General features: G+C 40.2%; 1 protein-coding gene across 6 annotated transcripts in view; it reads right to left on the reverse strand.

Annotated features, from left to right (window-relative positions):
- scaper (S-phase cyclin A-associated protein in the ER) overlaps positions 1 to 27894 on the reverse strand; it is a 351667-nt gene that overhangs the window by 221220 nt on the left and 102553 nt on the right. For all 6 annotated transcript variants that reach the window (XM_072282778.1, XM_072282779.1, XM_072282777.1 and 3 more), the window contains 3 exons: positions 27191 to 27272; positions 23284 to 23436; positions 22571 to 22678 (listed from right to left, as the gene is read on the reverse strand). In XM_072282778.1, the coding sequence (XP_072138879.1) occupies positions 22571 to 22678; positions 23284 to 23436; positions 27191 to 27272 (343 nt within the window). The remainder of the gene's footprint in view (positions 1 to 22570; positions 22679 to 23283; positions 23437 to 27190; positions 27273 to 27894) is intronic.

Here is a 27894-nt window from a genome sequence, read left to right on the forward strand (position 1 = left end):
ATTAAAGAGGTTTTAGCTTTATTTGTTACACGTATATCGAAACATACAGTAAAATGCATCAACAACCGACATAGTCTGAGTATGTGCTGGGGTCAGCCAGCAAGTGTCACCATGTTCTGGCATAGCATGCCCACAACATGTGTCTTTGGAATGTGGAAGGAAACTGGAGCATTCAAAGGAAACCTATACAGTCATGGGGAGCGGGGGGGAGATGTACAAACCATGCAAATTACGGAACTTAAAATTCTGCATAATCATTTATACAAATATAAAATACTGCATTTATAATTGTAACGCTCTATAAGGTTTCACTGCTAATGTAATGGTTTCTCTGTAGCAGCGGTGTTTGGGTTATGAGTAGAGATAATGGGGGCTTTGGAATGTGCGCCGTCCAATGAGAGGCATGATTTTCTGCCTTGTGGACCCAAGAGGAAGTTTCATGGGCTTTTGTTTGGCGGAAGATGGAAAGAGAAGATGCCAGAATGGGGAAGTCGTAGTCTGCAGGATGGAGTGGACTTGGAATGGGGTCAGGAGTCAACGCCAGAGGGGGAAAAAAAAACAATCGATGGAGAACGAACAGCCGGGGAAACCTTGAGCTCCAACGTTGCCCATTAGAGAATGGGCCCTTTTCCTTCTTTGTTTCTTTAGTCCCCATAGTCAAAATAAGAATTAAAAAGCTCAGTCGTTTAATTGCATAGTGTACTGTTTGTTATTTCGTGGAACTGATTTGTAACAGGGGAACACATGACACAGCATCCATCCAAACAAAATTTCTTAAGTTTGGCCAGGCCAGAGGCTGTCTCCCTCCAGAGTAAGCCGCTAGCCCAACCTAAGGGTTACATAATCGACAAACTGATGAACACCAGTATGCATGAGATTTATATAAACTTGTAATACAGCCTATCATTTTGAGATTAAACATCAGTTTTCACCATTTAATTGTATGGTAAAATTTACCTGCAACATTTCAGATTCCTAAAAGCTCTTTTTAAAAGTAAAATTAGTGTACGTGCAAATCATATGGTGTGTGATTGCTGGGTCTAGTACTGGACATGCAATTAACTTGAGCAACATTCCTATCATAACTTTTCTCCAGATGAAATCAGATCATTTGATTAGAACAATAGTCATTTTACAAGTTACTGAATAGAACCAGAACAGGACCAGATTAATAAAAAATTCCAGCATGCAAGTGCAGTAGAACATAGATTTGAATACAGACCAGGTTATGCTTAGAAGCCACTGATAATGATTTTCTTGCAAACCCCAGAATACATTTTAAATACTGTAGGATACACTTGTTATTCCATGTATCTGTGACTGGCAGAAGCCTTGGTACTGGACATTGATGATTTAAGAAAACCTAAGTGTTTCTTTAAACTGGCACAGGAAGATGTATATTTTAATTTTATATCAAGACAGTAAAGGTCTTGAAATTCAAGGTAAAAGCCTTATAATTTCACAGTATTTTAAAAAAACCAAGCTATTAAAAATATTCTTAAATTGCTCCTCCAGCTCAACATCAGGTGCCAATCTTTCAGCAACTGTGTTCTCCCTCTGGAATTCTTTTCCAAAACCACTTCACTTTTTCATCTTTCCATTCAATTCTAAAGTCTCTTAATTACAATTTTTTAAAATAATGACTTTTAACATTTTCCTCCCAGCCACCCTAATCACAGTGGGTGTCCTTCCTGGCGTTTGTGAAGTGTTCAAAGGCTTTGTCTAAAGGTCAGACCCTATGTACACACCTGTTAGTCCTTGACTTCTGTTACAGATGAATTCTACATAAATCTCTTTCTTACATGGAATAAACTGAACTCTTATAATGTTTACTGTTATTTGTGTCCTATTTATCATGTAAATTTATGCTGTTTTTGCTGTGTTTATTTGTTAGAGATTATTCTCACTTCAAAAACACAAATACCTACATTCTCCAAAGTATACTTTTACTCAATAAGTGGGTAATGAACAATAAATAAGACATAATAAAATGTGAGAATTTCATGTACCAACATTACAACAAGTTAAAAACAAAACAACCCTTCTACAAAAAATGTTGCATTTGTGATGCATAGAGCAACTTAGGGAACCTGGCTCAAGCTGGGTAATTAGACCAACGAAAATGTGTTTGGATATTAATAGATAGTGTGACAGGTGCTCATCTTGTATTTTGCATCTAATCAATTATATCACTCTACAGTAATGTTTAAAATAACAGTATACTTACATATAAGTGCATGATTTTCTTCTACAATAAAAAACAATTTATTGTTTACAAACAATTGTCTAACACAACTATATAAATTGAGTATATGACAGAACAAAGACATATATTTAATAGATTTTAGCTAGTTAATATCACTCACTGATATCTATTTGCAGCCAGAAATTGAAGTCTGTTATAACAGGAGCAATATTACTTCAAAAATAAGACATTCGGCAGATACAGGAACATCCAAAGCAATACACAAAATATAAGATGTACAGTGGGACCAGAATTAGCCCATTTGGCCCATCCAGTCTGCTCCGCTATTTTATCGTGGCTGTTCCATTTTTCCTCTCAACCTCAATCTCCTGCCCTCCTCCCCATATCCCTTCATGCCCTGACCAATCAAGAATCTATTAACCTCTGCCTGAAATATACGTAAAAACTTGGCACGACGGCTGCCTGTGGTAACAAATTCCACAGATTTGCCACTCTCTGGCTAAAGAAATTCCTCCTCATCTCTGTTCTAAATGGACACCCCTCTATTTTGAGGCTGTGTCCTCTGGTCTTAGACACTCCAAAATGGTGGAGGAACTCAACCGTTCATGCTGAATCTATGGAGAGGAATAAGCAGTCACCACTTCAGACAGAGAGCCTTCATCATTACTGGAGAGGAAAGATGTAGAGGTCAGAATAAGAGGTGGGTTAGGAGAAGGAGTACAAGTTGGCAGGTGATAGGCAAGACCAGGTGAGTGGGAAGGTATTGAAATATTACTGCTTTTGCAACACACACACATTGCTGATCTCAGTCTAGGACTTCTAGAACAAACTAGACTATTTAATCTTTCCTAATATGACTGAAACACCCATCTCAGAATAACATCCTTTCCTACAACAAAATGAAAGTTCACACCAGCCATTCTTGCACCTTCCCCAACAGAGAAAGGAGTAAAACTAGGATAATTCAGTATCTGCTTGTTCTGAGATCCATGTGGATGTGTGGCCAGAACCAGGGTTGGAATCCAGAACTCGAGAGCTTGGAATGTGGGTAGGTTTGTGGTTGGAGCTGGGATCTAGGAAGCATGTTTATTTCCTGGTCCCATCATGTGCACTGGGAAACTTATTATGCTACTGTGTAATATGTAAGAAAGTGAGATAAAAGCAAGTTTGGGTATTAATAGTATCCAATAACCCAGGATATTTGCTAGTTCAACACCATCAGAATCCCATAAGCGCCATATTATCGGAGTTTAGCATTGATTTAATAAAGAGTTATGGTCATTCCTGTCACAATGGAAGTAGAACTGCACTGGCCAAAGTTACTTCACATGGAATACCAGCAACTGGCAGAGAGCAGCTTACAACATAGAAACTGAGACTGGAAAATGAAATAGCAATAGGCAAGATCTCTGTTCTACAAAATTCTGACAAAGAAAATACTTAATTCTGCTTTTAGGAAATGTTCCTTCTAAAAGTCAATCCTAATTTTTATTTATAATAACTGGGAAATTCAGTATACTTCACAGTTAATGCTTGAATAAAATGGTTTATCTTATCTAAACCTATTTTTGTGTTTCTTTGAAATAAACAAATACAAATGCCTGCCACAGCATTAGATTTGGGAAAATGAAATAAAACTATCTTGTCCACCTGCAGCTATGAAATGGATTCAAGAAGTCATCACAGATATAATCTATTCACACTTGACAATCCTGTCTAAAGTGATAACTGAACAAAACAAACCTAATCCCAGTCTCTGAAACCGACACCCGTCAGTAACAGACCTTCAGATATAAAATGACAAGTCAGCCAGCTGTCCCACTGCTAGTGGATGACAATTACAAGCAGTCTGTCAAATGAGCATGGGTGTGGCGACAAATGAGGGCAGAAGCCAGCATCCCCTGATGCTTGCTCAGATATGCATTTTCTCATTATAACCTGCCCTTTTATGCATGACTCACATACCAGCAGAAGTTCAACAAGCGCATTCATTTGTCATTCAACAGTTTGCAGTACAGATGGGACCTGTCAATATTAAAAAGGGAGAGAAGGAAGGGGGGGGGGGGAAAAGATAAAACAAATTGTGTCTTTTAGCTACCACCAAACTAGCACTGCATGGCTACAGGCATTTCTCAGCGTTCTCACCTTTCATGTTGTGAGGCTTCAGCAAATATCACAGTTCATCCTTAAGAATTCATTAGGAAAACAGTGGAATAATGACACCTCAATTCAGACACTAGTGTCAAATCTCAAAGGTTTAGATCAAAGTGCTGGATTATCACATTAACCAGATTAAATACCATTAAATCTAAATTTGCAGCCTTGACTTTTCAAACTAATGGAAAATATTATCATTAAACTCTTTCACTCAACAGCAGATAATAAACCAACTGTTTTTTGACATTCTAAATGACACAGAAAACAGACAAATTAAAGTGTCAATTTGCTATCATTTGCTAGAGCCTAATATCACTCAACATAGCTATTAATACGAGAAGTCAAAACTTATTCAGTTTACCCGCTACTGAAATATGCATCTAGGGTTTTTTTAACCTCACATTGAATTATTCTAATCACCTCCCTTTGTCTACAAACCTAAACCTGTACAAAACTCAGCTGTACGCATTCTGAACATCAAGCCCTATTCATTCTTGATCCCTGAACTTGGTGACTCACTGATCTATCAACAATGTCACGGCAGAACTGGACACTAAGCATGTGCTCCAGTCTCTGATCCTCTCCCCTCCCTTCACCTCCCCCAAATTGGAGACACCTGGCTTGCTTTCAGTTCAGTTTTCTTGATCACCTTACTTTCACACCTTTCCACCCAATGATTCAGATTCCAGGACAGTGCTTGTCCATCTAGGTTATACTAATCTATCATGAATAGTTTGCCTCATTTACAACTCCCTTTAAAGAGCTTATGTATTCATATTTCATGCAATGAATATGGAGCTTCAGTCAAAGTTCTAAGCATAAGTAACTCTATATATTTTTTGATATCTGAACGCAAGAAGACTACAGACAATTTTGGCCTCTGTGACAACCACTGTTTGTTCAAGCTGAAATAATGGCATCCATTTCAAATTAGGTCAATGTCTTTCACAGTTAAATAAAGAGATTGGATATTATTCTTTAGAAGAGTTTTTTTAATTACAAAGCTTATTAAGAGATAGTTCCATGGAAAATAGTGGTGCAGAAACTGATTAGTCCAACAAAACAGCAACATTAATATACAGTAATGCTTTTAATGAAGAAATTAACATTACACACCACTTCACCAGGGCATCAAACAAACAACTTACATCACCCAAATGCTGACATATTAGGTCACATCACTAAAGCTCATTCAAAGCTAAGTTTTCAAACTGGCTTTTTGGGATTCAGACAGCTTAAAGCAAAGCTGCCAATGGTGAAGCTCAAGGGTAAATTCTGAAGGAGTGCAAGTTTGCATGTAGTAACAGTGAAATGACAAGGACAATGAAAGCTACATGCTCTTGTTACAGAAAATATATTAATATGAAACAATGGAAATAAGAGGGCAAAAGGTCAAAATCTGCACTATTTATTCTGTAAACAACAGGAATTCTGCAGATGCTGGAAATTCAAGCAACACACATCAAAGTTGCTGGTGAACGCAGCAGGCCAGGCAGCATCTCTAGGAAGAGGTGCAGTCGACGTTTCAGGCCAAGACCCTTCGTCAGGACTAACTGAAGGAAGAGTGAGTAAGGGATTTGAAAGTTGGAGGGGGAGGGGGAGATCCAAAATGATAGGAGAAGACAGGAGGGGGAGGGATAGAGCCAAGAGCTGGACAGGTGATTGGCAAAAGGGGATACGAGACGATCATGGGACAGGAGGTCCGGGAAGAAAGACAAGGGGGGGGGGGACCCAGAGGATGGGCAAGAGGCATATTCAGAGGGACAGAGGAAGAAAAAGGAGAGTGAGAGAAAGAATGTGTGCATAAAAATGAGTAACAGATGGGATACGAGGGGGAGGTGGGGCCTTAGCGGAAGCCAGATAAGTCGATGTTCATGCCATCAGGTTGGAGGCTACCCAGACAGAATATAAGGTGTTGTTCCTCCAACCTGAGTGTGGCCTCATCTTTACAGTAGAGGAGGCCGTGGATGGACATGTCAAAATAGGAATGGGATGTGGAATTAAAATGTGTGGCCACTGGGAGATCCTGCTTTCTCTGGCAGACAGAGCGTAGATGTTCAGCAAAGCGGTCTCCCAGTCTGCGTCGGGTCTCGCCAATATATAAAAGGCCACATCGGGAGCACCGGACGCAGTATATCACCCCAGTCGACTCACAGGTGAAGTGTTGCCTCACCTGGAAGGACTGTTTGGGGCCCTGAATGGTGGTAAGGGAGGAAGTGTAAGGGCACGTGTAGCACTTGTTCCGCTTACACGGATAAGTGCCAGGAGGGAGATCAGTGGGGAGGGATGGGGGGGACGAATGGACAAGGGAGTTGTGTAGGGAGCGATCCCTGCGGAATGCAGAGAGAGGTGGGGAGGGAAAGATGTGCTTAGTGGTGGGATCCTGTTGGAGGTGGCGGAAGTTACGGAGAATAATATGTTGGACCCGGAGGCTGGTGGGGTGGTAGGTGAGGACCAGGGGAACCCTATTCCTAGTGGGGTGGCGAGAGGATGGAGTGAGAGCAGATGTACGTGAAATGGGGGAGATGCGTTTAAGAGCAGAGTTGATAGTGGAGGAAGGGAAGCCCCTTTCTTTAAAAAAGGAAGACATCTCCCTCGTCCTAGAATGAAAAGCCTCATCCTGAGAGCAGATGCGGCGGAGACGGAGGAATTGCGAGAAGGGGATGGCGTTTTTGCAAGAGACAGGGTGAGAAGAGGAATAGTCCAGATAGCTGTGAGAGTCAGTAGGCTTATAGTAGACATCAGTGGATAAGCTGTCTCCAGAGACAGAGACAGAAAGATCTAGAAAGGGGAGGGAGGTGTCGGAAATGGACCAGGTAAACTTGAGGGCAGGGTGAAAGTTGGAGGCAAAGTTAATAAAGTCAACGAATTCTGCATGCGTGCAGGAAGCAGCGCCAATGCAGTCATGGATGTAGCGAAGGAAAAGTGGGGGACAGATACCAGAATAGGCACGGAACATAGATTGTTCCACAAACCCAACAAAAAGGCAGGCACAGCTAGGATCCATACGGGTGCCCATAGCTACACCTTTAGTTTGGAGGAAGTGGGAGGAGCCAAAGGAGAAATTATTAAGAGTAAGAACTAATTCCGCTAGACGGAGCAGAGTGGTGGTAGAGGGGAACTGATTAGGTCTGGGATCCAAAAAGAAGCGTAGAGCTTTAAGACCTTCCTGATGGGGGATGGAAGTATATAAGGACTGGGCATCCATGGTGAAAATAAAGCGGTGGGGGCCAGGGAACTTAAAATCATCGAAAAGTTTAAGAGCGTGAGAAGTGTCACGAACATAGGTCGGAAGGGATTGAACAAGGGGTGATAAAACAGTGTCGAGGTATGCAGAGATGAGTTCGGTGGGGCAGGAGCAAGCTGAGACAATAGGTTGGCCAGTACAGGCAGGTTTGTGGATCTTGGGTAGGAGGTAGAAACGGGAAGTTTTGTATTGTTTCATGTAGCACCATGGTCCTGAAAAACGTTGTCTCGTTTTTACTGTGTACTGTACCAGCAGCAACGGTCGAAATGACAATAAAAAGTGACTTGACTTGAGATCCATATTCAGGATAATAGTTTGAAATGAATGTTTCCTTCAGGTAAGTTTCCTTTGTCTTGTATTATGTTAGTAGGTTGAATATTATACCACACAATCATAAATTTCATCTAAATGAAACTCTGATAATCCATTTTTTTTAAACTGTAGGAATTGAACTATGTCATGTCATTTTTTTATGCCTTGGAACAGAATTTATTCTTGTTTGAGAAATTAAATGATTTCCAACAGCATGTTTTTATAATATGACTATAAAAATTATATTTGATAATTAAAGCTGATGGAGAATTTGAATGAGATTGTTTTTAAAAGAAAGGGGAATTATAACATCCATGGCTAGGCTCAATTTCACTGTTCATCCAAAGGGTCACGTCTCTGACATGGCAACATTTCCTCAATACTTCTCTGTAGTAGTGCCGTCTCAGGTTATGTGATTTAATTTTGATGCAGAAGTTGAACCTATAAACTTTTAATTTGGAAGATTATCAATGATTTTATTAAGGGAGAATTTTGTCACTTATGCATCTTGTGCTTAGCTTCTATTTTCCCAGGTACTATTATGTTGTGGTTTACCCACACTCATAACTTGCACATCATGTTGTATCAGATTTTCTTGGATAACCCATTGTATAATAAGTTCAAAGAAGATATGAAAACATGCATGTCTAACCCATCTCATTCCAAATTCTGCAGGGAATAGGGATTGAGGAAAGCCATTACACATTCCCATGGTGCTTATAATCAACTGGATCTTAAGTTTCTTTTCATCCCCAATTTAATGCATCTTTCTGTGCCCAGTAATGACTGAAAACTCCATCCAGTGTGTGCAGTCTTCTCCCAACGACTGGGGTCCATGAAAGCCAAAAATAGACTCATGCATCACAACTTTAAAACTACTACATGTTCATGGGGTTCCACATATTTCTGTTGTGTCCATTTGGAATTCCTTACAAAATAAATTTAACAGATTACACCATGACACAAGCCCTTTAGGCAACATTAATAAAGTCCTTCAGTAATGAATATGAAAATAAATGACATTAATGTACGTCTGGAGTACAATTTCAATAAAATGGAAAGGGTACAATTTTGGCTAATTTGACATATGTCATGAATACAAGTTAGATATAGTAACATCTGCCATAAAGTAATAAAATACTGGGGATTGTGGAAAAATGGGTACAATTAAAGATCAAAACACTACTGTTTTTCTTACTTTACTATGTTTAGGCTGTTTGGATCCTCATTAGATACTTATAGTTCATACTCTAATTACACAGTCACAGCATTATTTCAAGACCATCTCTCATAGCAGAATTTCAAGTATTGTAAGATTTCACAACATTTACTGCCTTTATCCTTGTAAGTGGGTAAAATGTACTTCTTAAGTGTTGCATTATGAAAGATACCATGTAAATGAATATGCACAAATATGCAACATTTACATTGGCATAATTTGCATCTTTCTTGGAAATTTAAAGAATGACTACTGTTAAAGCATGTAGTTTAAAAAAACTAATATAGATTTATTTTTTTAAAAGAATGCATTAACAGCTGGAAAGACAACAGCATTAGCTGATGCAGTATGTGAAAGGTATCTTTGTAATCAATCTTAAATATTATATCATGTTAAATTATATATTAAATAATTAACCTTGAAATTCCTTATGTAGCAATTTCAGATTACATATAAAGTGAATACTTTATGAGGAACTGAGATAAAATTATATTCCACTTTGCAATAAAAATTAATTCTAAAAATCCTGTGTTCATATCGTATCTTATCATGCCACATCTTGAAGCTCTTTGGAGAATGAATTATTTTTGCAATGACTGTTAAGTGGGTAAATGAATGTACATCTTTTTTAATTCATGTATTGTATTAAATATACACATATGGTCAGCATCACACTGCATATAATTCAATTTATTTAGTCTAAATTGTCTGATCAATTATATTTTACAAGCTAAGAAAGCAAAAGATTTCCATTAATTTAGTTAGGCCATTTTTTAAATTCACACATGAGGTATATATGTACATTAATAGGCTGACAAAATATATTTTCCTTAACCAGTTAGTAAACTTTCAACTAATAATTAATTGGTTGCCAACCTCCGATCTACGCTATGTAAAACAGCTATGTCCATGAGCCAGTAGGGTTGGTCGGTACCATCTAAGGGGAAAAATGCTCATAGTGATTTTTGGCAAGGCACACATCTCTAGAGTTAGAAAATATGTGATAGCATTACACCAGTGGTAGCTTTATGTGTGCTATTATGCATCTTATAACATTACCCTAAAATAAGCATTTCTGAAAAGTGGCCAATATAAAGTACAACATATATATTCAACCTAGTGGTATTTTGTCATCAGTGATCCCTCAACATTGAAATTTGTCACAATGGTAGCTGAGTTCAACCACTTTTCATCAAATGTTGTTATAAAATTCTACATTAAAAACTATGTCATTGGTGGCACTGGCAGTACAGTGCCCAATTTCAGTAGAGTGAATCATTTCATTTTTAGAAAAATATTTGTCTGTTGTTTATTTTGGAAAAGTCAATAAAAACTCTAGGACACATATAATTACATGGATTTGTAGAGAATTTATTCAGGAATTCAAATAAGTAATCACTTTTTGTATATATTCCATATTAACATCAGTACAGCAGAAAATGTTACCCCACCCCCCAAAAGGTAAAAAACCTCATTTGGAGAGATTTCTGGAGTCTTATCAATGTCATGATATTTTTCATATTGGTGTATCAAATCAAAACAATCTTAAGCTTTTGTCATAGCATATAGAATTACAGTACAATAATTCAAATGTGGGGTTCCACACGGCTATAACCTAGGCCCCATTCAGTTGTAAAATGAATATATTTAATCAAATACTCTTTTCCATACTTTCATAACCTAGTAATAATCATAATAATTTTCCAAGTCTTCCACATCTTCATCTGAACTTTCCACACTCTCTAAGGTGGATGCCTGGTTCTCACAGTCTGCCAGTCTACACATGTCAGTACACCTGAGGCCATTTGCAACACACATACATCTTGGGAGTGAACATTTTTTTGGACAGTTACAGGCCAGTAGATCCAGGCCAGCATCGGGTGCTGGCTGGCCTTCCATCCAGTGCACTACCAACTGTTCAGCTTCCTCTTTTCTCTTCATCTTCCATCCTCTGCCAACAGGGCTTGGCACTTGTGGGTCCTTCTCCAAACATCTTCTCCATATACAAGCCTGGTAGTTGGCTCCCTGTGCATGTTTTGTTATGCAGTCCTTGTATGGTGGGAGTTGATGACTTTCGATTTTACCTTTTTTGGCTCAGGAAAGGTGATACCTGAGCTCACTGACCTTGGTGGTCGATGCTTTTGGGGCATACAGGAGACATGTAAGTGCCTCCAGTTTGTCCATCAGTTCTGGGGAGAGGTCCCATTCCTGACCCAACTCTAAGAATGTGTCCTGAGTTTCCCTGTTGCTGGTCAGAAGTTTTAGAGCACTTGTCTTCCCTTTGCCTGAAAAAGCGCTTACAGTGTCACATCCTATATATGCATGCAACTTGATGAGAGCCGTACAAACCTCTATGCCAACAGTGGCAGCAACATTCCTGATGTCTACAAGCCTTGTACGCGTTCTAGTGCCACACTTCTGGAACAATGGGGCTTCAAACTTGTCACAAAATGCTAAAGACATATGTGTGATAAAGACATCTGTGTCTTCTGAGCAGATCACTACAGACTGGTATCCCTCTCTTGTGGCATGGGCATCATGGAAAAGTAGGCAGCCATCTGCTTCTTCTTGTTGAAATTGAAGAGCTGACACATCCTCACTGTCTTGAGATGTGATTCTGTAACATTTGTCATTCACAGTTGCATAAAGAATCTTCTCCTGTAGCTTTGCTCTGTACTCCTCCTTCCTCCATTCATGGACTATGAAGCTAATGATACTATTTTTGTTACTGACTTTGGTCAGGAAGCTCCTCCACTGCTTCACCATCTGTGTGCCTGTGCTACCTTGCAATTCATGACCAGTCTCTTCACCCCGTAGAGATCTTTCACTATTCTTGATAGAGTTCTCCTTGTATGTGTCGAACACAACATCTATTCTGCTACTCTGACAGCCTTCCCTCAGAGCCATACCCAGAACTGTTGTGGCAACATCTCTGAAAGTAACTTGATCACCTTTCACTCTTTGGACCAAGTTCATTCCATCAACCACTGTCTACTTTATACTTTATTGCTGCCAAACAATTGATACTAGAATGTACAATCATCATAGCAATATTTGATTCTGTGCTTCCTGCTCCCTGGATTACAAATCGATAGTAAATATTTAAAATTTAAATTATACATCATAAATAGAAAAATTAGAAAAAATGGAAAGTAAGGTAGTACAAAAAAACCGAGATGCAGGTTCGGATATTTGGAGGGTATGGCCCAGATCCGGGTCAGGATCTGTAGCAGAGTTTTCTGGGAGCTGCTCTTCCACTGCTACATTTTTCTGCGATGTTGTGGCTAAAGTCGCTTTATTTGTCTTTCTCAGCAATCCTTCTGTTGTGGACAGGGCCCAGGGCATTGGTCCAAGGAGATGAGAAAGAATATCCTCTATACATAGACTGCGCTGTTGTGCCATCACTATGATGCGTCCAAACAAAGACCTACCTGCTTTCAAGATGATCGCCATCCCATTTGATTTCACTTCTCTCTTCTTACACATATCACTGAATGTTTTCAGCTTGTTGGTTTTCATTGGGTCATGGAATTTCTTTGCTGGTGGGTCTTCCTCTAGTCTTTCATCCTTGAAGGTTGCATAGCATTGCTCACCAATCTCATATGCCTTCATCAGGTCGGAGGCAATGTCCTTAGGGTCTGCCTTTGCCGTAAAGATGCTAATGAGGTCCCGCTTCTCTGCAAATGGGTTGACCCATTCATGTATGAGGCTAACCACTGCTGAAACTGCTTCCTCATCTTTCTGGATTCTTGGCCGCTGTAGCTCTGCATGACAAAGCTCTGATTTGTTGCCTTGTGCCATCTCCCTTAACTATCCCAGGAATGCACTGCGGTTCTCAGCTGTTATGTAGTAACACTTGATAGCTCCAGCATTCAGGCTGAACCGTGATGTGCCTCCAGGAGTCTGTGTGTCTTTGTTCCCTGTGGCTTCAATAGCCTGGTCCACAGGGATCTGCCCAAAGGGGTTGTTACTTGACAGCTGCACTGAGAATTGGCCTGTCTTGAAGGCCTCATACACAGAAGGATTCTTCTCTGGGAAGTTCATCATCTGAACAAAATAAGGGGACAGGTACCTGGCATAATTCATCCTATCATAGGCAAAGCACCATGGGATCATGGCTCTTATAGCATGGAGGTTACCGTGCAAGCTACCACCACTGCAATGCTATCATATATTTTCCAGCACTAGGGGTGTATACCTTGCCAAAAATCACTATAAGAATTATTCCCCCAAGATGGTACCGGTGGCCCAAATTTGGGGTCCTGGCTCACGGACTATTTCAGACTCTGAAAAAATCATTTTGCGTACTATATCTTGTTGACAGCTAAATATGCTAGCTTTGGCAAACGAAGTGTCTACATGCAATTGAACAGTAATGTCTGGAGATGCATAATTCTGCAGCCTTGCTTATGGTACTTACACCTACTATGTATAGCCAATATCAATGAGCCCTTCTATTATTAGCTAATGTTTTCTACATTTTGCAATCAATGTTAAAAGGTGTTTAACTAACATGCTTAAAATGTAATTTTAGTCACCCCTACTAGTCTTTTGCCTCAGACCACCTCCTTCTGCACATACCCTCAGAAAAATGAAGACCATTGTTCATCCTGCACATATACCATATCTAGCAAAGTTTCCTTTGCCTAATGAGAGATGGAATGCTTAGCATTTGACTTCTGAGACAGTGTTTTCAATCATTTCAAGATCTGGTGAGCCTGCTTGTATCATCTATTCCTTTGTCCTTGGAAATCTAGTGAGATACTTCCTTGAAAAGTGACAGTCTTTCTGGTGAAGGTAATCTCAGTGATGTTGATTTAGAGAGTTTCAGGATTTCCAGCCGATGATAATGAAGAACAGCTCATACATTTGCGAATTAGAATGGCTGGTCTGTGACTTGGAAGGAAACCTGCAGGTAATCATTCAACACAATCATTCCTCAGCACCTGATTGGAAAGCTGAAACTGCTGGACCTGAACACCTCCCTCTGCAACTGGATCCTAGACTTCCTGACTGGGAGACCTCAGTCAGTCCGGATCGGGAGTAGCATCTCCAACACCATCACACTAAGAACAGGGGCCCCCCAGGGCTGTGTGCTCAGTCCACTGCTGTTCACTCTGCTGACCCACGACTGTGCAGCAATACACAGTTCGAATCACATCATCAAGTTTGCCGATGACACGACCGTGGTGGGTCTCATCAGCAAGAACGACGAGTCAGCATAGAGAAGAGCAGCAGCAGCTAATGGACTGATGCAGAGCCAACAACCTGTCTCTGAATGTAAACAAAACAAAAGAGATGATTGTTGACTTCAGGAGAGCACGGAGCGACAACTCTCCACTGAACTTTGATGGCTCCTCTGTTGAGATCATTAAGAACACCAAATTTCTTAGTGTTCACCTGGCAGAGAATCTCACCTGGTCCCTCAACACCAGCTCCATAGCCAAGAAAACCCAGCAGCGTCTCTCCTTTCTGCGAAGGCTGAGAAAAGTCTATCTCCCACCCCCCATCCTCACCACGTTCTACAGAGGATGTATCGAGAGCATCCTGAGCAGCTGCATCACTGCCTGGTTCGGGAATTGCACAGTCTCGGATCGCAAGACCCTGCAGCAGATAGTGAGGCCAGCTGAGAAGATCATTGGGGTCTCTCTTCCCGTCATTACAGACACACGTTGCACCCGCAAAGCTAACAGTACTGTGAAGGACTCCATGCACCCCTCACACAAACTCTTCTCCCTCCTGCCATCTGGAAAAAGATACCGAAGCATTCAGGCTCTCACGACCGGACTGTGCAACAGTTTCTTCCCCCAAGCCATCAGACTTCTCAATACTCAGAGTCTAGAATGACATCTACATAATTTATTATTATATTGTAATTTGTCTTTTACTGTGCCTATTGTCTTGTTTATTAATTATTGTACTGCCCTGCACTGTTTTGTGCACTTTATGTAGTCCTGTGCAGGTCTGTAGTCTAGTGCAGTTTTTATGTTGTTTTACGTAGTCTAGGTTAGCCTTGTGCTGTCTCACATAGTCTAGTGTAGTTTTGTGTTGTTTCATGTAGCACCATGGTCCTGGAGGAATGTTGTTTCATTTTTACTGTGTACTGTACCAGCAGCTTATGGTCGAAATGACAATAAACTTGACTTGACTTGACATGCACCAGCTGCCCTACACTTCTTGTGGAGAGGGGTTGCAGGTTTGAGAGATATTGTCTAAATAATGTGAGTAAGATGGACTCCATTGCTAGTGATGGAAACTTACACCTTTCACGAGATGCCATGAATTACAGAAATCAAGTATCTAAATTGTTGAGTCTTCTTTGTTGGCAGTTGTATATGGTCTGTTTCACCATGATACAGCAATAAGCATATCAGCACAAAGTTATAACACTGAGTCTGTCATTCTTCCATCCAGAGTTTAATAATTAGCAAAAGTTGGAACTATCTTTCCAATCAGCACATTGATAAGTCAACCTTACTGCCACAATTCTCACTTCCCACTATCCACATAGCTTGACATTGTTTTGTTTCTCCCTGTGCCTTAAGGAAGGAACAAAAGATTTTCTAGCTTTCCTGTAAATTGATGGGCATTGGCTGCCATACTCTGAATTCTGTTTCCTATTGTGAGTATGGGCACTCTGCCAAAGTGAGATATGGACTCACACCTCGTACACATGCAGGCTTCACCACATTGCCAGCACAAAGAGACAATGATCTTTTATCTTCCCTGCTCACCATCCTGCTATCCATTGAAATTCCTCCACCATCATCCTGACTGACATTAACCTTTGGAACAAATCTAGGAATCTCTTTAGCTCTTAACATTCAACTTGCAGCCTAATAAAATAATTGGCTACTAAATGCTTTGTAATATTGGCTAGCTAGCTGTTTGTTCACTCTTCATTCTCCTTTGTTTCATTCAGTCCCATAGAAAGAATTATTTAACTTTCCTTTCTAAAGCAAGAGCATTACCAGCTATAGAATCAACATAGACAGATACAATTAAGAAACACACACAAAGTACTGGAGGAACTCAGCAAGATAAGCAGCATCTATGGAGGGGAATAAACAGTCGACATTTCAGGCTGAAACCTTTCATCAAGACTGGAAACAAAAGGGGATAGGAGCCAGAATAAGAAGGTAGGGAGAGGGGAAGGAGTACAAGCTGGCAGGAGATAGGTGAGACCAGGTGAGGGGGAAGGTGTGTGGGTGGGGGAGGAGGCTTGAAGTAAGAAACTGAGGGGACAGGTAGATGAGGTAAAGTGCTGAAGAAGGAACCTAATAGGAAGGAGGAGAGAGAACTAGAGAGTTTGAGATGCACATAAGACACTAGTTTAACAGTCTTAAGACAATGATTGACCACTTCCTTTTTATGTTGCTATATTTTTTTGCAAGGATCCTAACCTAACTTTTCTATTTCCAGATTCTGACTTGCTACATTCCTCAAATTTTATCTTTATCTTATCGAGTACTGGCACAGATCTAGACCAGAAAATGTATTTAACAAGTTAGGATTTATGGGAGCTTTTGATTCTTTTTTTTAAAAGAGATGGAATTGTCCCTTGGAAAAATGTTCAATGTTTAATCACATCATTCTTGAAATGCTTTATTTCCAAGATCGCCAAATGTTAACATAATATAGTAAAAGAGAAACAAAGCTTACCATTAACATATGCAACAAAATTCAAATTGAAATGGAAAATCATTGACTAGATTGAAATACTGAATGTGTTATTCTACCATGAGTGATACATCTGATTCCAGACAATATGTTTTGATATATGATAGTAATTTAAGGCATTTGAATGGTTTTTGAGAATAATCACCATTAAGCCAACTATTACAGCACTGGAGGAAACATTCGTAAAGTGCTTTGAACAGCTGGTTTTTGAACATTTTTCTGCAAGTTTCACAGCTATCAGCTTAAAGAGCTGTTCTGCAACGTAACAATCTGATACCATAAAATTAATGAAAGCTATTATAGAAAATTATCACCATCAATACCATGAAAGAACTAATAGTTATTTACTATGGACATTTGTATTCCACTGAATTTCTGTGTAGCATGACATACACTCAGCGGCCACTTTATTAGGCGCATGTTCATGGTCTTGGGCTACTGTAGCCCATCCACTTCAAGGATCGACATGTTGCGCAATCAGAGATGCTTTTCTGCGCACCACTGTTGTGATGTGTGATTATATGAGCTACAGTTGCCTTCCTGCCAGCTTGAACCAGTCTGGGCATTCTCCTCTGACCTCTCTCATTAACAAGGTGCTTTCACCCACAGAGCTACCACTCACTGATTTTTTTTTTGTTTTTCACACCATTAATGGTAACCTCTGTAAAGACGGTGAGTGAGAAAATCCCAGGAGATCAGCAGTTTCTGAGATACACAAACCAACCCGTCTGGCATGGCCACAGTCACTTAGATCACATTTCTTCCCCATTCTGATGTTTGGTCTGAACAACTGAACATCTTGACCATGACTGCATGTTTTTATGCATTGAGTTACCGCCACAGGATTGGATGATTAGATATTTGCATTAACAAGCAGATGTACAGCTGTACCTGAATATATATACGTTTGCAACGCCCTTCCAGCAACCTAATCCAGACTCCAGGGCTCAGTATATCTCTTTTTTGTAGAATAACTTGTTTAGAATCAACAAAATCAGAGAAGTCTTTAGAATTCCATGCTTGCTTTACGGACAGGACAAACCAAGTTTCATAAGTCTTATGCATTATGTATATAAAAATCATTATGCCTATGCCAACCCTAACAACCAACACTGAACATACCTGATCAAATAAATTACCAGTGAGTTTCTACTAAGTGCACTCATTCAAGGCCTTTGAGGCTGTTAAAATTAGCTTGCTTCTTTTGGGACCAAGAACATTAATCGGCTATGTTTTTAAAATCCTTTAAATATATATACAAGAAAACCCATTTTAAAATATTAATAAATATGCATGACGAAAATATATAAGAAAATACATATTAAAAATATTTTAAATGGTGGCACAGGAGCGTAGCAGTTAGCGCAATTGCTTTACAGTCTTAGTGATCACTGATTGGGTTTTGATTTCCGTCACTGTAAGGAGTTTGTATGTTTGCACTGTGGATCCTTGGATTTCTTCTAGGTGCTCCGGTTTCTTTCCACATACCAAAAGTATACGGTTTTTATGTGCATAAAAAACATTCACCACCCCAACACCCCCTCCCCCCCCCCGTAAGTTATCATGTTTTACAACATTGAATCACAGTGGATTTAATTTGGCTTTTTTAGACACTGATCAACAGAAAAAGACCCTTTCGTGTCAAAGTGAAAACAGATCTCGACAAAGTGAGGTAAATAAATTACAAATTTAAAACACAAAATAATTGATTGCGTAAGTATTCACCCCCTCCTCCCTTTAATATGACATGCCAAATTATCACTGGTGCAGCCAATTGGTTTTAGAAGTCACACAATTAGTTAAATGGAGATCTGTTTTTGGAGACCTGTGCGCAGTCAAGGTGTCTTAATTGATTGTAATAAAAATACACCTGTATCTGGAAGGTCCGACTGCTGGTAAGCCAGTATTCTGGCAAAAATTACACCATGAAGACAAAAAGAACACTCCAAACAACTCCGCAAAAAGGTTATTGAAAAGTACTAGTCAGGAGATAGACACAAGAAAATTTCCAAGTTACTGAATATCCCTTGGAGTACACTTAAGTCAATCATCAAGAAATGGGAAGAATATGGCACAGCTGTAAATCTGTCTAGAGCAGGCGGTCTTCAAAAACTGATTGACCCTGTAAGAAGGGGACAAGTGAGGGAGGCCACCTAGAGACCTATTACAACTCTGGAGGTGTTACAATCTTCTGTGGCTGGGACAGGAGAGACTGTACATACAACAACTGTTGCCCAGGTGCTTCACCAGTCACAGCTTTAGGGGAAAGAGGCAAAGAGAAAGCCATTGTTGAAAAAAATTTACATGAAATCTTGGCTAGAGTTTCCCAGAAGGCATGTGGAAGATTCTGAAGTCAGCTGGAAGCAAGTTCTATAGTCTGATGAAACCAAAATTGAGCTTTTTAGCCATCAGACTAAATGCTATGTTTGGCATAAGCCAAACACCGCACATCATCAACACACCATCCCTACCATGAAGCATGGTGGGGGCTGCATCATACCGTGGGGATGCTTCACTGCAGCAGGCCCTGGAAGGCTTGTGAAGGTAAAGGGTAAAATGAATGCAGCAAAATGCAGGAAGAAATGCAGACCTGGAAGAAAACCTGAAGCAGTCTGCAAGAAAACTGTGACTTAGGAGACAATTTGCTTTCCGGCAAGACAATGACCCCAAGCATAAAGCCAAAGCTACACAGGAATGGCTTAAAAACAACAAAGTTAATGTCCTGGAGTGGCCAAGTCAGAGTCCATACCTCAATCCAATTGAGAATATGTGGCTGGGGTTGAAAAGGGCTGTTCACTCACAATCCCCATGGAATCTGACAGAGCTTGAGCATTTTTGTATAGAAGAATGGGGAAAAATTGCAGGGTCCAGATGTGCAAAGCTGATAGAGATCTATCCACACAGACTCAAGGCTGTAATTGCTGTCAAAGGTGCATCTTCTAAATACTGACTTGAAGTGGGTGAATACTTATGCAATCAATTATTTTGTGTTTTATATTTTTAACTAATTTAGATCACTTTGAAGAGATCTGTTTTCACTGACATGAAAGTCTTTTCTGTTGTTCAGTGTCAAAAAAGTCAAATTAAATCCACGGTGATTCAATGTTGTAAAACAATAAAACATGAAAACTTCTAAGGGGGGGGGGCTGAATACTTTTTTATAGGCACTGTAAATTGCGGGCATGCTATGTTGGCCTCGGAAGCACGGCAGTATTTATGGATTGCCCCCAAGGTAACGCTTGGACTGTGCTGGTCATTGATGTAAGATGTTGCACTTCATTATAGGTTTCAGTATTTTGATGTACATGTGACAAATACAGCTAATCATAACCTTAAACCAACTAGTTCATATTAGTGAAACTAAAAAAAAACAGTTCTATAAGGTTGCTTGGGAAAGAAATATTCAGATCAAAATCAAATTCAAGGAAGTGGATTAAACAATATTGATTAAATGGATAAGACACTGAATTTGTGGTAAACCCATTTTCATCTCTAATCATCACATGTGACAAGGATACACATAGATTAAGATGTAGCTGGCCTGGGCTGGCACCAGTGAAATCAGCAGTTGGTCTGCCACCTGTCTTCAGGAGAGAGAGAGATAAGGAAAACAACGGGGCAGCATTTGGAGATGTTAATGAAGGAAGGAGAGCTGTCAAGATCGGCTCCCCCTTTGAACCCTGAACTGTTTGAAGTGATGGACAGGCGATACCCCAGCAGGGGGATAAAAAGGGACAGGTTCACTAAGGCAGCACACACACGACACCCGAGGTAACAAGACCCTGGAAGCGGTGCATCTCTCACAAGTCGGTGGGAAGTACCGGGCCATAGACGCACAGGGGGGAAAGGCACGATCGGCGGGCACCTGGTGTGTGTCCACCCTTGCCTGGGTGCCGGGTTCACCGCAGGGAAACGATCGTATCTGGAAACGGAGGGGTCACGGTCGGTGACCTCAGATGACATCACAAAGGACTCGCCCGAAAGCTGACTGCGAAGGTCTGTGTGGAAGCCTTGAATATTCATTCGTTTTGCTCTCTCTCTCCTTCCCCCCACTGTCCATCGCCACGGCAGCAATTACTGCGAACTGAACTGAACTAAATTGAACTGAACTTTGCGTCACTTTGAAACTGGTCATTTACCCCTAGACAATGATAGAGCTTGATTGATCCTGTTATCTGAATTCTGTGTACATGTATGTTTATCATTGCTGAACTGTTGCATTCATTATCCTTTTGATTAGAGTACTGTGTAGCTTGTTTCTTTAATAAAACTTTCTTAGCTCTAGTAATCCACACTCCAACTGAGTGATCCATTTCTGCTGGTTTGGCAACCCAGTTACGGGGTACATAACACACTGCATCATTAAGAAAAAAAGAAATAACAAGAAAAGGCCTTTTTAGGCAGCTCTTCCACTCTAAGTTCATGAACGGTCAGCTCTTTCAGAACACTTTACCAACAAGTTTATGAAAATTATAAGGAAATAAAGCACCTCCATCTGTAATTTATGCTTCCATGGCTAATTGTATGTAGTCTAGAAACTCTATCCCAAGTTGTACAACTCAATTATCCTGGTTTGCGACTGCAAAGGAAGAGGTAGCAATCCTATTTAATTTCCACTGGATGACAAAAGAACTAGCAAAAACATTTGACTACAGTTGGATTCACCTTCCCCATGCAGGGCAGTTTAGTACATTGTGAAGCCTAAATTAAATAAGTCTTAAGGTTGACAGTGTCCTAAAGATAGCTGAAACTCCAAACATGCATCAATAAACAGTAAGCTCAACTGTAAGCTAGTGTTCCGAAGTTCAAATATAAAAGGCATTAAATCCTAACTGAGCATTGCGGGGAATAACTTGCAGAAGCAATTTTAGAAGGTTTATGGTTTAGAAATGAAGTAGATAAAGCACTAAAAACAAAAGAGACGGTTATCAACTTCATGAAGGACCACACCACACACTCCCCTCTTAACATTGATGGAGCAGCAGAGGAAACTGTGAGCACTTTCAAACTCCAGGGAGTGCACATCTTGCTCAAATTCTCATGGACCTAAAACACAACCCCTACAGTCAAGAAAACTGACCAACACCTCTACTTCATGAGCAGGCTGAAGAGAGCTGGTCTATGCACACAAAAACTCAGGAACTTTTATGTGTGTTGCTTGAAATTCCAGCATCTGCTGATTTCCTCATGTTTGACCTTCTAAAAGTGTGCAGTTGAGAACATCCCAACATTTTGCATCACTGCGTGGTAAGGATATTGTTCTACAGTGGACAGAGGGCTCTTCAACAGGTACTTAAGACTGCCTAATGCATCAGCAGCACAAGCCTACCCAACATCAAGGACAGACATACAGAAAGATGTCTGATAAAAGGCCAGCAATCCCACCCACCCTGTACATGAACTGTTTGTCCTACTCCCATCAGGGAAGAGGCTAATTAGCTCCACGCCAGGACCACCAGACTCAGAAACAGTTATTTACCCTGAGCTGTCAGCTGATCAACACCTCCATCCATTAACCCACCATCGCTACTTTATCATTTTCTGTCAGAGTGACATTATGTACAGATATTCCTGTAACTAGCATCACATTATGTTCATTATGTTTGCGATTTTTTTTAAATGCTGTATCGGGTCTGGAGCAACAACCATTTCACTCTTCTTTACACTTGTGCAGTGAAGAATGGCAATAAACATTCTTAAATCTTAAATTTACAGAATGTTCAGAGAAACAATTTATTTGTAAACTTACCACTTCTTCATCTGACAGCTCTCGACCCTGGATGCTACTGTTCTCTCGTACTGCTTGCTGGTGTTTTCTTCCCTTAATGTGACTGAAGAGATAGACCTCTGAAGTGATCTTAGGAAAAGAAAGTGAGAATATTTAAAGCTCTCTGACTCCTGAGCTCCCTTCAGTTATGACAGGAATAGAGTCTTCACAAAGGTAACTATTATTGTTCTGAAAAATAGCCAATTCATCACCCTTGCAAACATTTCTCCACCTTACACCTATGGCATATTTGCCAGTTGTAGAGAAACAGAAAAGCAAATTAAGTCCAAGAGTTTATAATTTCTATCATTAACCTGTCCTTTATCATTTCTCAGTACTTCCTGTCTATAAACTCTCTCTTAATCCATTCAAAGTACCTTTTTTTAGATAACTTATTCAAAAACTCTACTAGCAGGTACTAGTCAATAATTTTATCCAATTTTTTATTCTTCTTTGTTACATCTTATAGCACTTGTCAACTTCAGCGCAATGAGCAAAATCTCAATTTTGTTGATTTCTTACAAACTTTGAAGTTTCTATTCTATTTTCCTAATCTCTCATTTTACATATAGCAAACAAGATAGAAGTTTTTAGAGTTTCTAAGCATCATCTACCAGTCAGAGAGAATTCATATTTACAGTATTTCTTTATGCAGCATTTAAAAATTAGAAACAAAAGCAACTATTTGAACCTACCAACACATTGCATAAGGAACAGTGTTTTTTCCGTTCATAGGGAATAAGCTTAGGAGCATAGTCAGTGTTGGCATGCCTCCCACTGCTAAGTTCGGCCGCCTTTTCTTTTCGCTGTTCTATCTGCTCCATGTGCCTCCGACTGCTTTCGTCATGCTGAATAAAAGACAAAACAGGTTTCATTTCTTATTTACTGGCTACACTGATTAATCTGTGTGTACAAATTTTCATCTGCACCAATACCATCTCAGAAGTACTGTATAAAATTCATCCTACTTAGGCAAAGGGTCATACAGCATGAAAACTGACCTCTAGCCAATCACACCCTTACTAACTATTCTGTCCATTTACACTAATCACATTTTTTCACATTTGGTCTGTATTCTTCTATTCAATTACAAGTCTAAATGCGTTTGAAACATTGAGATTGGATTGAATTCCATCACATCCTCTGAAAGCAAATTCCAGAAATCAACCTCTCTGTATGAAGAAACTTTCCCCTCACGTCTACTTTCAAACTACTTTCTCTCACATTAAACCTGTGTCTTCTTGTTTTTCATACCCCATCATGGGGAGAAAAACCTTTCACTTTCTACCCATCCACACCTACAGCATGTGGAAACTCTATAGAGCCAGCATTGAGTTTAGGATACAAAAGAAGCAGAATGAAACGTAGGCCAAAGGTAAGTCACAATAAATCTTTGTGATTCACTACGTATAACACAGTTGCAGTACTATTTATTGCATCTCTTTCAATAATTCATTAATCTTTTCATCTAGGATTATCTACAGCAAAGAGTTCTAGTGCATTTTACATTGTTGTGAATTATCCTGAATAACTAGAGTCTAATTCAACAATTTATTAAATATTCCAAATCCCTATTTATTCTGGCTTTTATTTTAAAACCTGGATTATTTGTTCAGTTTTAAAATTATACTTAAATTACAGAGATTTCCATGTTTACATTGCCATTTCCATCAATTCTCAATTTTGATTATTCCTACATCCCCCAAAATATTCTTCTGCTCTTTCATTTGTATTGACATCCACTATACCTTTTTATATTAATTATGAAGCAGGATGGGATCACTAATTCCAAATGAAACCTAGCCAGTACCAGTTCTTTAAATAGTGAACTGACTCTGGCAAAGCTTTTAATGCCTTGATGCCTCATTTCAGCTAAATATTTCAAACTTGCCACAGTGAACATCTTTGTGCTGGAGATTCACGTACAACAGCAATATTTTTATACATCTTCAACATTAGCAGAGATAGTAAATAAAAGAAATTGCAAAGACTGTTCCTCTGTCATTGAAAAGATTCGAACTGTTATTCACTGTGAGTCTATGATATTGTTAAGTTTGTTGTAGCCAACTCTAAAAATGCCATCCTCTACTCTCTCTTTCTGTCTCTTTCGCTTCTACTCTCCAAATGAGGTTTTTCATTCCAGAACATTCCAGAATTACCAGCCCTCTGGTGCTCCTCCCCGCTACCCTTTCTTTCATGGTTTTCTGTCATCTCCTATCAGATACCCCCTTCTCCAGCCCTTTATCTTTTGACCAATCAACTTCCAAGCTCTTTACTTCACCCATCACCTACCACCTATATCTGTATACCTCGACTCTGTTTTATCCCTTCTGGTTCAGTCCCTTCCAACCTACATTAGTGACATTTCACACACTCTGGATCTTTCCAATGACTTCAAATTCCCTGGCCCTGATAGTCTCATTTCCACCATGGACGTCCAGTCCCTATACACCTCCAACCCCCATCAGGAGGTCCTTACGACTCTCCGCTTCTTTCTAGTTAACAGACCCAGCCTGCTGCCCTTCATCACCACTCTCCGCCATTTGGCGGAACTGGCCCTCACTCACAATTTCTCTTTCAGCTCCTCCCAATTCCTTTAAACCAAAAGTGTAGCCATGGGCACTCACATGGGTCCCAGCTATGCCTGCCTTTTTGTTGGTTACATGGAACAGTCTACGTTCCAAGTCTACACCAATATCACTCCCCAAGTTTTCCTATGCTACATCGACGACTGTATCAGGGCTGCTTCCTGCACCCATGCTGAGCTCGTTGACGTCATCAACTTTGCCTCCAACTTCTACCCTGCCCAAAATTTACCTGGTGCATTTCTAACAACTTCTTCCCCCTTTCTCATTCTCTCTGTCTCCATCTCTGGAGACAGTTTACCTACTGATATGTTTTACAAACCCACTGGTGTCACAGCTACCTGTAGTATACCTCTTCTCACCCCATCACATGTAAAAATGCCATCTCCTTCTCTCAATTCCTCTGTCATTGTGTTCTCCTCATTGTCATCTGTTCTCCTCATGAGGCTTTCTATTCCAGAACTAATGAGGTGTTCTCCTTCAAACAAAGGTTTAATTTTCTCCACCATCAATACTGCCCTCACACGCATCTCTTCCATTTTGTGCAAGTCTGCCCTCACCCCATCCTCCTGCCACCTTACTAGGGATAGGCTTCCTTTTGTCCTCACCTACCACCCCAGTAGCTTCCGCGTCCAGTACATAATTCTCTGTAACTTCTGCCATCTCTAACTGGATCCCACTACGAAGCACATCTTTCCCTCCTCCCCACCCCCCTCTGCTTTTTGCAGGGATCACTCCCTATGCGACTCCCTCATCTATTCATCCCTTCCCACTGATCCCCCTCCTTGTACTAATCCTTGCAAGTGAAACAAGTGCCATACCTGCCCCTACACCTCCTCACTCACTACCATTCAGGGCCCCAAACAGTCCTTTCAGGTGAGATGACACTTCACCTGTGAGTCTGTTGGGGTCATCTACTGTATCTGGTGCTCCTGATGTGACCTCCTGTATATTGGTGAGAACCCAACGTAGATTAGCCCACCACTTCGCCGAGCACCTAAGCTCTGTCTGCCAGAAAAAGCAGGATCTTCAGGTGGCCACCCATTTCACTTCTACTTCCCATTCCCATTCTGACATGCCTCCTCTTCTGCCATGATGAGGCCACACTCAGGTTGGAGGAGCAATACCTTGTACTCTGTCTGGGCAGCCTCCAACCCAATGGCATGAACATTGATCTCTCGAATTTCCGGTAATTGCCTCTCCTCTTCACCATTCCCATTCCACACTCTCACGTCATCTCCATCACCTCCCTCTGGTGCTCCTCCCCTTCCCTTTCTTCCATAGTCTTCTACCGTCTCCTATCAGATTCCCTGTTCTCCAGCCTTTATCTCTTTCACCCATCAGCTTCCTAGCTCTTTAATTCACCCTTCCCCCTTCTCCTGGTTTCACCTATCACAGACCACCTTGTACTTCTTCCTCCCCTTTTCTACCTTCTTGCTCTAACTTCTCATCTTTTTTTCCTGACCCGATGAATGGTCTCAGCCCAAAACATCGACTGTTTCCATTGATGCTGCCTGGTCTGCCGAGTTCCTAAAGTATTTTTTTTGTTGTGGTAGTTGGATCTTCCTTAATTACTCTATTTGGAAAAATAATCTGCATGTCTGCTCTACCAGGAGATTCCCAAATTTACTTCAAAATTCCAAGAGTAAACAAAAACTGTGAAAACAAAATTAATTGTATACATGCGCAGATCTCCTGAGAATGACAGGGAATTAACAGTAAGTCAGGATCAGAATGTTTGAGTGCCATTCTTAAAAACAAATTAATTAAGGTTGCACAGAGCTTTTAGCTTAATGTAAGTACTGGTCATATTTCTTGCATATTAAGGTAAATTGAATCTGGACCAGCAATTACAATGATACTACATAGTGTATATCCATTTTCAAGATTGGCTGTGAGAAACCAGTCCCAAACCTTTAAGAATCCTAAATCCCAGGTGATTACAAACAAGAGCTGTAATGTTGCAAACTTGTATTGAATGATGAAGATCAACAATGAATGCTCCATGGCATCATACCTTCAGCTGTATTTTTTTCTGCAGTTCCTCCATTGCTTCTTGCTGTGCTGCACTAAGTGCAGCTAGTCTCTCCTCTCGTTCCCTGCAATCATTAGGAAATGAACATGGAAGAAAGGTTGTAGGATGTATTCCTGAATGTGTTTTCTAATTTCTATTTTAGGAAAATGAGAGAAGTCTATAGATTCAGAGAAGCCTAGATTGAAGAAAGTTACAAAAAATAGAAAGTCTTATTCTTACCTGGTCATCCTAAATACTCTTTGAAAATAAGTATGTGGGACTACATTGTTTCCAAGTATTGAATACTTGTACATATACTTAATATTTAAATATGGAATGAGTTTATTGCTACTTTTGCATGAATCTAGGAATGTAAACTTTTAAATATTTGCATGATAGTCCTATGGTCAAAAGCATGGTAGACAGCAATCATATCATAGAGCAATAAAGCATAGATGCAGGCCCTTGAGACCATGCTGACTACAGTGCCCACCCAATTGTACCAACTTCCTGGGTTTGGCCCAAATATCTCTAAGCTCTGACCCTAGATGTACACATCTAAGTGCTTCATAAATAATACTACTGTACCTGCCTCAACTACTTCCTCTGGCAGTTTGCTCCACAAACTCATTATTCTCTGTGTGAAAACTTTGCCCCTCAGCTCCCTCTTAAATATTTCTCCTCTCACCTTGAACCTATGCCCCTGA

Source organism: Mobula birostris, chromosome 18, assembly GCF_030028105.1.
Source record: "Mobula birostris isolate sMobBir1 chromosome 18, sMobBir1.hap1, whole genome shotgun sequence".
NCBI lineage: Eukaryota > Metazoa > Chordata > Chondrichthyes > Myliobatiformes > Myliobatidae > Mobula > Mobula birostris.